At 42.0% G+C, this 13,586-nt stretch overlaps 1 protein-coding gene across 2 annotated transcripts in view; it reads left to right on the forward strand.

The window, feature by feature from the left end:
* Positions 1–13,586, forward strand: part of LOC109893537 (alpha-1,6-mannosylglycoprotein 6-beta-N-acetylglucosaminyltransferase B-like) — a 90,647-nt gene that overhangs the window by 22,812 nt on the left and 54,249 nt on the right. For both annotated transcript variants that reach the window (XM_031827754.1, XM_031827755.1), the window contains exons 3-4: positions 8,101–8,248; positions 10,933–11,042. In XM_031827754.1, the coding sequence (XP_031683614.1) occupies positions 8,101–8,248; positions 10,933–11,042 (258 nt within the window). The remainder of the gene's footprint in view (positions 1–8,100; positions 8,249–10,932; positions 11,043–13,586) is intronic.

The raw sequence follows: 13,586 nt of genomic DNA on the forward strand, positions 1-13,586 counted from the left end.
GAAACATCATGCTTTGGGGCTATTTTTCTGCAAAGGGACCAGGACGACTGATCCGTGTAAAGGAAAGAATGCATGGGGCCATGTATCGTGAGATTCTGAGTGAAAACCTCCTTCCATCAGCAAGGGCATTGAAGATGAAACGTGGCTGGGTCTTTCAGCATGACAATGATCCCAAACACACCAGAAGCATTTCAAGGTCCTGGAGTGGCCTAGCCAGTCTCCAGATCTCAATCCCATAGAAAATCTTTGGAGGGAGTTGAAAGTCTGTGTTGCCCAGCAACAGCCCCAAAACATCACTGTTCTAGAGGAGATCTGCATGGAGAAATGGGCCAAAATACCAGCAACGGTGTGTGAAAACCTTGTGAAGACTTACAGAAAACGTTTGACCTCTGTCATTGCCAACAAAGGGTATATAACAAAGTATTGAGAAACTTTTGTTATTGACCAAATACTTATTTTCCACCATAATTTGCTAATAAATTCATAAAAAATCCTGTCATAGTTGAAGTGTACCTATGATGAAAATTACAGGCCTCTCATCTTTTCAAGTGGAAGAACATGCACAATTGGTGGCTGACTAAATACCTTTTTGCACCACTATATATATATATATATATACATACATACATACATACATACATACATACATACATACATACATACATACATACATACACCCCAAAAAAAATCGTCATCTTTTATTTTAATTGTTTTTTAAATTGACAAAAAAAATATAGACTGATCATTTCTTTGTCAGTTGGCAAATGTACAAAATCTGCAGGGGATCAAATACTTTTTTCCCTCACTAAAATCTCCATTGTGGAGTTGGAGCAGAGTAATTAGGTAAACATAAGGGAGAGCATGGCTGTAACATGTGAGTGTGGTGTGGTGGAGAACTGAGTTGACCCTGGTCTAATAGCTATGGGCTCTTTCATTGACCAGGTGAGGGCTAATAGCATCATTCTGGTTCCCTTGCTCTCTCTGGGTCATGGGTAATTGGAGCTGAGAAAGAAGGAAAAAACAAAAATTTTAGCCTAATTTGTTCCCTTCCTGTTGGTCCCTGTGTTCTCTGCCTCAGTAATGAAGGTCAAATTTTTTAAATCCCAGCCCGCATCCCCTTCAGGAGGCCTTTTGGTAGGCCGTCATCGTAAATAAGAATCTGTTCTTACTGACTTGCCTAGTTAAGTAAAGGTTAAATAAATAAAATAGAGAAACTCCTGCATGTTGTTTTGTCAAGGTGCACCGAAAATACCTGGGGCCTGGCTGAGATATTCATGAAACATCTGTCTGCAATACATTGCATTCATAATTGAATCTTAATTCAATCTTGAGTGAATCTGTATTGTGACGCAGCCTTTGAAAAGGCATTGAGCTTCATTTTTATTTATTTTTTATTTCACCTTTATTTAACCAGGTAGGCTAGTTGAGAACAAGTTGTCATTTACAACTGCGACCTGGCCAAGATAAAGCAAAGCAGTTTGACACATACAACAACACAGAGTTACACATGGAATAAACAAACAAACATACAGTCAATAATACAGTAGAAAAAGTCTATATACAGTGTGTGCAAATGAGGTAAGATAAGGGAGGTGAGGCAATAAATAGGCCATACTTGCAAAGTAATTACAATATAGCAAGTAAACACTGGAGTGATAGATGTGCAGAAGATGAATGTGCAAGTAGAGATACTGGGGTGCAAAAAGGAGCAAAATAAATAAATACAGTATGGGGATGAGGTAGTTGGATGGGCTATGTACAGGTGCAGTGATTTGTGAGCTGCTCTGACAGCTGGTGCTTAAAGTGAGTGAGGGAGATAGGAGTCTCCAGCTTCAGTGATTTTTGCAGTTTGTTCCAGTCATTGGCAGCAGAGAACTGGAAGGAAAGGCGGCCAAAGGAGGAATTGGCTTTGGGGTGACCAGTGAAATATACCTGCTGGAGCGCGTGCTACGGGTGTGTGCTGCTATGGTGACCAGTGAGCTGAGATAAGGCGGGGCTTCACCTAGCAAAGACTTGTAGATGACCTGGAGCCAGTAGGTTTGGCGACGAGTATGAAGCGAGGACCAGCCAACGAGAGCATACAGGTCGCAGTGGTGGGTAGTATATGGGGCTTTGGTGACAAAACGGATGGCACTGTGATGGACTGCATCCAATTTATTGAGTATAGTGTTGGGGGCTATTTTGTAAATGACATTGCTGAAGTCGAGGATCGGTAGGATGGTCAGTTTTACGAGGGTATGTTTGGCAGCATGAGTGAAGGATGCTTTGTTGCGATATAGGAAGCCGATTCTAGATTTAATTAAATTTTCATATTGGAGAATGGATAGGCCGTGGGAGTTGGGAAGCAGGAGGTTTGTCCCCTAGGTTCTGTGTTGTACTTAGCCCAGGGATTGATTGTTTAGTTTAACTTATTTTGGATGATGCTGATATTCTGACAGTATGGATGAGTGGCAATGGTGCTTGTACTTCCAACGTGTCTGATTTAACTGGCAGTTCTCTTTGTCAATATAGCAGTTAACCACACAACATATCTCTATCACTTATCTCTCTCTCTCTCTGTCTGTCTGTCTCTGTGTGTGTGTAAAGTAATGTAGTTTACGAACATTCAATCAGTAAGGCTGGACTGAATGGATTGTAACTTTTCATTCATTGAGTAAACTCACATAATTCACATCACTATCTCACTCATCAGCATAGCCCAGGGCAACTCCAGTCCCCGGGGGCCTGATTGGTGTCATACTTTTGCCTCAGCCCCAGCTAACACACCTGACTCCAATAATAATCTAATCATGATCTTCAGTTAAAAATGCAATTAGTTTAAATCAGGTGTGTTTGCTAGGGATGGGGGGAAAACTGACACCAATCAGGCCGGGGGCCTGGATTGCTAGTATTTATAGGGTAGTGCCTATAACATTACCTCATCATTATAGCTGGTATTTAATAGGGTAGTGTATAACATTAGCTCATCAGTATAGCCAGTATTAATAGGGTAGTGCGTATAACATTACCTCATCATTATAGCCGGTATTAATAGGGTAGTGCCTATAACATTACCTCATCATTATAGCTGGTATTAATAGGGTAGTGCGTATAACATTACATTAATAGGGTAGTGCATATAACATTACCTCATCATTATAGCTGGTATTAATAGGGTAGTGCCTATAACATTACCTCATCAGTATAGCTGGTATTTATAGGGTAGTGCCTATAACATTACCTCATCATTATAGCTGGTATTAATAGGGTAGTGCGTATAACATTACATTAATAGGGTAGTGCATATAACATTACCTCATCATTATAGCTGGTATTAATAGGGTAGTGCCTATAACATTACCTCATCAGTATAGCTGGTATTTATAGGGTAGTGCCTATAACATTACCTCATCATTATAGCTGGTATTAATAGGGTAGTGCGTATAACATTACATTAATAGGGTAGTGCATATAACATTACCTCATCATTATAGCTGGTATTAATAGGGTAGTGCCTATAACATTACCTCATCAGTATAGCTGGTATTTATAGGGTAGTGCCTATAACATTACCTCATCAGTATAGCTGGTATTAATAGGGTAGTGCCTATAACATTACCTCATCAGTATAGCTGGTATTAATAGGGTAGTGCCTATAACATTACCTCATCATTATAGCCGGTATTAATAGGGTAGTGCATATCACATTACCTCATCAGTATAGCCGGTATTAATAGGGTAGTGCCTATAACATTACCTCATCATTATAGCTGGTATTAATAGGGTAGTGCCTATAACATTACCTCATCAGTATAGCTGGTATTTATAGGGTAGTGCCTATAACATTACCTCATCATTATAGCCGATATTAATAGGGTAGTGCATATAACATTACCTCATCATTATAGCTGGTATTAATAGGGTAGTGCGTATAACATTACATTAATAGGGTAGTGCATATAACATTACCTCATCATTATAGCTGGTATTAATAGGGTAGTGCCTATAACATTACCTCATCAGTATAGCTGGTATTTATAGGGTAGTGCGTATAACATTACCTCATCATTATAGCCGGTATTAATAGGGTAGTGCCTATAACATTACCTCATCATTATAGCTGGTATTAATAGGGTAGTGCGTATAACATTACATTAATAGGGTAGTGCATATAACATTACCTCATCATTATAGCTGGTATTAATAGGGTAGTGCCTATAACATTACCTCATCAGTATAGCTGGTATTTATAGGGTAGTGCCTATAACATTACCTCATCATTATAGCTGGTATTAATAGGGTAGTGCGTATAACATTACATTAATAGGGTAGTGCATATAACATTACCTCATCATTATAGCTGGTATTAATAGGGTAGTGCCTATAACATTACCTCATCAGTATAGCTGGTATTTATAGGGTAGTGCCTATAACATTACCTCATCATTATAGCTGGTATTAATAGGGTAGTGCGTATAACATTACATTAATAGGGTAGTGCATATAACATTACCTCATCATTATAGCTGGTATTAATAGGGTAGTGCCTATAACATTACCTCATCAGTATAGCTGGTATTTATAGGGTAGTGCCTATAACATTACCTCATCAGTATAGCTGGTATTAATAGGGTAGTGCCTATAACATTACCTCATCAGTATAGCTGGTATTAATAGGGTAGTGCCTATAACATTACCTCATCATTATAGCCGGTATTAATAGGGTAGTGCATATCACATTACCTCATCAGTATAGCCGGTATTAATAGGGTAGTGCCTATAACATTACCTCATCATTATAGCTGGTATTAATAGGGTAGTGCCTATAACATTACCTCATCAGTATAGCTGGTATTTATAGGGTAGTGCCTATAACATTACCTCATCATTATAGCCGATATTAATAGGGTAGTGCATATCACTACCTCATCAGTATAGCCGGTATTAATAGGGTAGTGCCTATAACATTACCTAATCATTATAGCTGGTATTAATAGGGTAGTGCCTATAACATTACCTCATCAGTATAGCTGGTATTTATAGGGTAGTGCCTATAACATTACCTCATCATTATAGCCGGTATTAATAGGGTAGTGCATATAACATTACCTCATCATTATAGCTGGTATTAATAGGGTAGTGCGTATAACATTACATTAATAGGGTAGTGCATATAACATTACCTCATCATTATAGCTGGTATTAATAGGGTAGTGCCTATAACATTACCTCATCAGTATAGCTGGTATTTATAGGGTAGTGCGTATAACATTACCTCATCATTATAGCCGGTATTAATAGGGTAGTGCCTATAACATTACCTCATCATTATAGCTGGTATTAATAGGGTAGTGCGTATAACATTACATTAATAGGGTAGTGCATATAACATTACCTCATCATTATAGCTGGTATTAATAGGGTAGTGCCTATAACATTACCTCATCAGTATAGCTGGTATTTATAGGGTAGTGCCTATAACATTACCTCATCATTATAGCTGGTATTAATAGGGTAGTGCGTATAACATTACATTAATAGGGTAGTGCATATAACATTACCTCATCATTATAGCTGGTATTAATAGGGTAGTGCCTATAACATTACCTCATCAGTATAGCTGGTATTTATAGGGTAGTGCCTATAACATTACCTCATCATTATAGCTGGTATTAATAGGGTAGTGCGTATAACATTACATTAATAGGGTAGTGCATATAACATTACCTCATCATTATAGCTGGTATTAATAGGGTAGTGCCTATAACATTACCTCATCAGTATAGCTGGTATTTATAGGGTAGTGCCTATAACATTACCTCATCAGTATAGCTGGTATTAATAGGGTAGTGCCTATAACATTACCTCATCAGTATAGCTGGTATTAATAGGGTAGTGCCTATAACATTACCTCATCATTATAGCCGGTATTAATAGGGTAGTGCATATCACATTACCTCATCAGTATAGCCGGTATTAATAGGGTAGTGCCTATAACATTACCTCATCATTATAGCTGGTATTAATAGGGTAGTGCCTATAACATTACCTCATCAGTATAGCTGGTATTTATAGGGTAGTGCCTATAACATTACCTCATCATTATAGCCGATATTAATAGGGTAGTGCATATCACTACCTCATCAGTATAGCCGGTATTAATAGGGTAGTGCCTATAACATTACCTAATCATTATAGCTGGTATTAATAGGGTAGTGCCTATAACATTACCTCATCAGTATAGCTGGTATTTATAGGGTAGTGCCTATAACATTACCTCATCATTATAGCCGGTATTAATAGGGTAGTGCGTATAACATTACCTCATCATTATAGCCGTTATTAATAGGGTAATGCCTATAACATTACATCATCATTATAGCTGGTATTAATAGGGTAGTGCCTATAACATTACCTCATCAGTATAGCTGGTATTTATAGGGTAGTGCATATAACATTACCTCATCATTATAGCTGGTATTTATAGGGTAGTGCCTAACATTTCCTCATCAGTATAACCGGTATTTATAGGGTAGTGCATATAACATTACCTCATCAGTATAGCTGGTATTTATAGGGTAGTGCCTATAACATTACCTCATCAGTATAGCTGGTATTTATAGGGTAGTGCCTATAACATTACCTCATCAGTATAACCGGTATTTATAGGGTAGTGCCTATAACATTTCCTCATCAGTATAACCGGTATTTATAGGGTAGTGCCTATAACATTTCCTCATCAGTATAACTGGTATTTATAGGGTAGTGCCTATAACATTACCTCATCAGTATAACCGGTATTTATAGGGTAGTGTCAATTTGACCTCATCAGCATAGCGTCAGGTCTCTCCTTCTCCTTTACTATTAGCAAGCGTGTGGAATGTCATTCACCTATTAACTTCACCCTATGATCATGGCACACTAAGGCAATTCCACCACGGTTGCTGATTAACCTATGGACTCACTCGTGTAATAATTACTTTAATCTCTTTCAACCAGTAGACCCCTTTCTGTGTTTGCAAACGTTGCCGCACGAGGGCGATGTGCGCAAGTTGGTTGCAGAACACAGGGTTCTTATCGAAAGCCAGCAAAAAAAAGCCTATATTTACATGTTGCTTATGAGTGCATTTCACACTACTTTTGGATTAGAATTGGATTTTAAGGCTTGTATGAATGTCCTGCTTAATATAATGTTTGTGTCATCATCGCAAATCAACTGCATTATACTTAGAAAACACTTCAACCTTAACCAGTACAATTGGTTAGTTTTTGCTACAGACTATATCAATGAGCGTTAGCATTCTAGCTAACAACTGTTGCATCCAAAATAGTTATTTTGCAAAAATCACAACCAAATATAATCTTAGCGACTGTTCAAGCAAGAATCAAAACATCTTTGTAAGCATATGAGAACCCCAAAATGTTTTTTGTTGTTGTTTGGAAGTAATAAAAAAAATCTAGGCTATGTTGAATAGGCGCAGATGGCGATGGCTTTCTTATTGCAGCCAAGCGTCTCGTGCGTCTGTGCGTGAAGTCGGTGTGTCGTGTACTGGAAAAGGGTCTATGGGCATGAATCTCAAACCTTGCGTCTCCCACTTGCTGTTTTGCAGCAACAGTCTTCCAACGACCTCCCCACCACCAACTGAAGGCCCGTCATCGGATCCCCGTTCTCCCAGTGGGTGTGGGGGTTTGATGCCAGCTGCCCAGCATAGGGCAACCTGTCATCAGCATCTGGTTCTGAGGAACATTCCTCTGAGACGAGGCCTACCCCAAACTATCCTACCCAAAAATATTCAATAAAATTCCATATTGTATTCTGTCTCTGTTGTCATTCAGTTACGCCTGTACTCGATTTAACTGTATTTTGCTCTTCAGGGATGAATTGAAGGCAGTCAATTCAGGAAGTGGTTTTAATAATAAAAAATAAAAAACATTGAAACATTTTTGAAAAAAGTAGCTTCTAGTCCTCAGTTTGAGAAGTCATTAAAAATAGATGCAGTTTTTCCACATTTTGAATTGTTATTTAAGTTTACTTCCTGAATTGACAGCCTTCAAATTGAATTGACCCCTGCCCTTGTGCTCTTATAATCTGACCTACTGTATGTGTCTGTGTGTTGGCAGTGCTGGGAGGTCCAGAGTCTCGCGGGGTGCTGAGGAAGATCAGTGATATGCTGGAGGTCATCATGAAGAGGATGGACACTTTGTCCAAACTGGGCAACACCACCACAGACTCCCACAGACTGGTTGAGCTCAGTTCAGCACTGGACAGGTAGGGTTCTGGGGTTTGGTAGCAGGCCTGCCATTACATAATGTCTGGTGTATGCATATATTTGTCTGCATATAAACAAATAATTGGAGGATATTTAAACTAGACGTTGTCTCATTAGTCTCAACATTTTCCTATCGATTTGCCCTGTTATTGGGTGGACATGGACAGTCAGACAGGGATGCTGCGCTGCCAGACATGCAGAGGCTAACAACCTGGAGTTTGCTCTTCTGTCTCCATGGCAACGGACCTCTCTCGTACAGGGGGTTGAGAGGCTCCCTCCTGCCGAGGTTTGCCCGTGTCTGACACTCTGACCATCCCTTCTGGACATCCCTGATCCTACACTCACTGTCTCACACCAGGAAAATAATCCCGGCTCAAACTATGCCCGAGAGTTGCGCTATCTGCCAGAATGCAGAGATGTGGATGTTTGATATGGATTCTAAACACCAGAGTAGACAGTATTGTTAGAACATAAATTACTCTCACTATTCACATTCCTTGAAAGGTTCTATAGAAATGATGAGGATTTTCTTCCTAAATGTTGCCGGAAAGAGGCCATTCATTGCTGTTTAAGTCAGCCTAACTGTAAGCGATTATGAAAAAGGGGGAGCATCTCTAGGCTTCAGTAGTTTGCCTCTGGTAATGAAGTCTAGTCTGCTTGGTGACCTGCTCAGAATTCAGCCAAGGTGCAGTTTAACAGATGCAAACAAAGAACCCAGAGCCATTCAGAGTCCACTGTTAGGTCTTTAAAAAGGAATCAGCCGTCTCTCTCTCTCTTTTTAATGCTGTGTATGGTTCTCCAGGGCCAGACACCCATTGTAAATGTATTAGTGGTGTTCTATAGAGGGAGGACAGGATTCTCTGTCTGGCCACAGGAATGTTTCCTATACTGATCAGTCTGTGCTGCAGTCTGGTGCTGTGCTGAGGACCGCTCTGTCTGTGTCTGGCTCTCATCTGTTCTGACATGCTGCCTCATAGGAGGGAATAGGAAGTGATGGCTAACAGTTGCCCGTAGGGTCAAGTGATATTAGAGGGGGATTTTACGCAAAGTAATGCAGCATTTTAGACACACATACCACACCCATGCTCATACACTTATTCCAGAAACACTGGTCTAGACCGTTGCCCATTTCTTCAACAACAAAAACTCCCAACCATTCATTTAAATGGATATGTTAGATAAAGCTGTACAGTTTGAACAAAAGCAAAAGGCCAGTGTTGACCAATGTGTACAGTCAGCGTCTCATTGATATAACAGGGCTGTTAGACCCCAGCTATTGATTTGGCTCTGGTTGATACTCCCTGATAAACAGTGTCTTCAGCTCTGCAGAGTCCATCTGTAGTAGAGTAGTACTCCTTAAGACCAGCATCCTTCCTATTGGAGGGTCCTCAGCTTCCATGACCAGGTCACAGCAGCCTTGGGAAGACCCAGTGTAGAAGTAACAGATAGAGGCTGAATGGACTGGTGATGATTCTGTCTCGGAGGCCTTGCTTAACCATGGCTATGCCCGTGAGAACGTTTAGTCCTCAGTTCTCTACAGCACACACAGGAGCACTGTTCTTTTATACTGTGGGGCCCAGGCGGCTGACTGACTGCATTGAGATTATACACAATCATCATGGCTCCATAAAGACAGCTGGAAATCTCTGTGCCTCTTTGGACCTTTATGCTACATCAGCGAGGGCTGAGATTTCTGTCTTTATCGGAAGGGAGCCAAAGCAAGTTCACAATGTTCACACTGCCATAATACTTCAGCTTGCAGTTCCTGGGCACCTTCCAGTTTTCACTGCTAGTGCCTGAGATAGCTGTGAGTTCAGGGCTAACTCCCTCTTTTTATTGCTGTCTCCTTTTCTCTTTCTTTTTCACTCTCTTTTTTTCTGCTTGTTTTGCCAACACTAACATGGCAACAACAAGCCATGGCAGTCAGCTGCCATGAAAGGCATTTGCTAACAACCTAACAACCTAATTGCGCTCTGTTCTCAGTCTCCCAGGGACTGGCTTTAATGTGCTGAGTCACTTTTTCACCTCAACAAATAAATTGTGTCAGAGTTTAAAAGCTTTTTTATTTCACGCTCCAACCAAGTTCCACACAATCAGCATTTCCTCTCCTTGTTGAAGCTCAATTAGCAGGTAGCCTAGTGGTTAGAGGGTTGGACTAGTAACCGAAAGGTTGAAAGATCGAATCCCCGAGCTGACAAGGTAAAACTCTGTCGTTCTGCCCCTGAACAAGGCAGTTAACCCACTGTTCCTAGGCAGTCATTGAAAATAAGAATTTGTTCTTAACTGACTTGCCTAGTTAAATAAAGGTAAAATAAATAAATGAATTCTCTTTTGGGAGGAAACAGTAAGCGTATACTGTAGGAGGGTGGACTTAGATGAAAGAAGTAGCCTTCTACGTTTCTTTTTCTAGATGTGTCCAGGGAGTTTAAGGATTGAGATAAAGGATAAAGATTGAATGTGCATTCCCACTGGGCACAGACATCAATTCAACATCTATTTCAAAATAGCTTCATTGAAATGACTAGAAAAAAACGATTCATTCAACCAGTGTGTGCCTGGTGGGTTGTCATGGGGAAAGAGATGGCAGAAATGATCAGCAAGAAAGAGAAGACATGCCTAACACTTCATTCACCTGTGCCTGCCCTATTGATGGTCATTCCCCTGTGTGTGTGTGTGTTGGCAGGATCCAGCCGATTGGTCTGGTGGAGAGGATCCAGGCTATCGCCCAGAACATGTCTGACATGGCTGTGAAGGTGGAGCAGATCCTACAGCGCAGCCTGGCCACCAACAGAGGTACAAGAGACACACACACACATCTGACCACTCTTCACATTTGAAAGGTAGTTGTATATGTCTGCCACACTATAAGACCCTATTGAACATGACAGGCAGCATTTATGACAGTACTTCAAATGATGAGTCTCCATGTCTTTGTGAAGAGAGCTACGCTGCAGGAGGGCTCTATCTCCCTGTCTCAGCATAATTATAAATAACGCTACATGATGTTCAGTGTATGCTGATGAATTCCCCTCTAGTTAAGAAGATCTGAGACCGTCAGCTTTCTTCAATTAGCTGTCCTCTGCTCAGTTCATTGTGCTCCTGTTCTGTTTGAGCAAGAGATACAGTAGGCTACTTACATGCAAAGCGAGACTAACTCCACTAGCCGACACATTAGAAAGCCAATTATAGACTTTGCATATTGTCATTATTTGCCTGGTCATTGAGTAAAGCAGACATGTCCTATTCTGTAGAGACTGTTTTTGCTACCAGAACCTAATCCCCTGGCTAATTTAGTGACATCGCGAGTGTTAGCGCTCCACACTGTGACTGCTGTAGTTATAATGGTAATCAAACAGAATGGCTGCTAATCCTTTGTCTGTGATTGCGCTCACCCAGGCTTGGCGGCACGCTGGTAGAGGAACAGCTTCTGCTCTCTTTAATTAGGCTAATTGGAGCTGGCTGCCGACAAGTAGGGAGGGAGGGAGGCAGGGGAGAGAGGGAATGAAGGAGTGAGACTGGGGAAAGAGGGAATGAAGGAGTGAGACTGGGGAGAGAGGGAACGAAGGAGTGAGACTGGGGAGAGAGGGAACGAAGGAGTGAGACTGGGGAGAGAGGGAACGAAGGAGTGAGACTGGGGAGAGAGGGAACGAAGGAGTGAGACTGGGGAGAGAGGGAACGAAGGAGTGAGACTGGGGAGAGAGGGAACGAAGGAGTGAGACTGGGGAGAGAGGGAACGAAGGAGTGAGACTGGGGAGAGAGGGAACGAAGGAGTGAGACTGGGGAGAGAGGGAACGAAGGAGTGAGACTGGGGAGAGAGGGAACGAAGGAGTGAGACTGGGGAGAGAGGGAACGAAGGAGTGAGACTGGGGAGAGAGGGAACGAAGGAGTGAGACTGGGGAGAGAGGGAACGAAGGAGTGAGACTGGGGAGAGAGGGAACGAAGGAGGGAGACTGGGGAGAGAGGGAACGAAGGAGGGAGACTGGGGAGAGAGGGAACGAAGGAGGGAGACTGGGGAGAGAGGGAACGAAGGAGGGAGACTGGGGAGAGAGGGAACGAAGGAGTGAGACTGGGGAGAGAGGGAATGAAGGAGTGAGACTAGGGAGAGAGGGAACGAAGGAGGGAGACAGGGAGCGAAGGAGTGAGAACGTGTGGGAGAGAGGGGATTTTATCAATCAAGCCCACGCAGTGTTGTCTATCCACTGTTTTCAGTAGGCATCAGAGATCAGCAAGGGAAGCCAAGCTTTCAGAAGTGGCTATTAACTAACCCAACAGTCTGTCTAACGCTCTGTTCTATCCCCATGGCCAGGAGAGTTAACTAACCCAACAGTCTGTCTAACGCTCTGTTCTATCCCCATGGCCAGTAGAGTTAACTAACCCAACAGTCTAACAATCTGTTCTATCACCATGGCCAGTAGAGTTAACTAACCCAACAGTCTGTCTAACGCTCTGTTCTATCCCCATGGCCAGTAGAGTTAACTAACCCAACAGTCGAACACTCTGTTCTATCCCCATGGCCAGTAGAGTTAACTAACCCAACAGTCTGTCTAACGCTCTGTTCTATCACCATGGCCAGTAGAGTTAACTAACCCAACAGTCTGTCTAACGCTCTGTTCTATCACCATGGCCAGTAGAGTTAACTAACCCAACAGTCTGTCTAACGCTCTGTTCTATCCCCATGGCCAGTAGAGTTAACTAACCCAACAGTCTGTCTAACGCTCTGTTCTATCCCCATGGCCACTAGAGTTAACTAACCCAACAGTCTGTCTAACGCTCTGTTCTATCCCCATGGCCAGTAGAGTTAACTAACCCAACAGTCTGTCTAACGCTCTGTTCTATCCCCATGGCCAGGAGAGTTAACTAACCCAACAGTCGAACACTCTGTTCTATCCCCATGGCCAGTAGAGTTAACTAACCCAACAGCCTGTCTAAAGCTCTGTTCTATCCCCATGGCCACTAGAGTTAACTAACCCAACAGCCTGTCTAACGCTCTGTTCTATCCCCATGGCCAGGAGAGTTAACTAACCCAACAGTCGAACACTCTGTTCTATCCCCATGGCCAGTAGAGTTAACTAACCCAACAGCCTGTCTAACGCTCTGTTCTATCCCCATGGCCAGGAGAGTTAACTAACCCAACAGTCGAACACTCTGTTCTATCCCCATGGCCAGTAGAGTTAACTAACCCAACAGCCTGTCTAACGCTCTGTTCTATCCCCATGGCCAGGAGAGTTAACTAACCCAACAGTCGAACACTCTGTTCTATCCCCATGGCCAGTAGAGTTAACTAACCCAACAGTCTAACGCTCTGTTCTATCCCCATGGCCAGTAGAGTTAACTAAC

This window comes from Oncorhynchus kisutch, linkage group LG6, assembly GCF_002021735.2.
Source record: "Oncorhynchus kisutch isolate 150728-3 linkage group LG6, Okis_V2, whole genome shotgun sequence".
Classification (NCBI taxonomy): domain Eukaryota; kingdom Metazoa; phylum Chordata; class Actinopteri; order Salmoniformes; family Salmonidae; genus Oncorhynchus; species Oncorhynchus kisutch.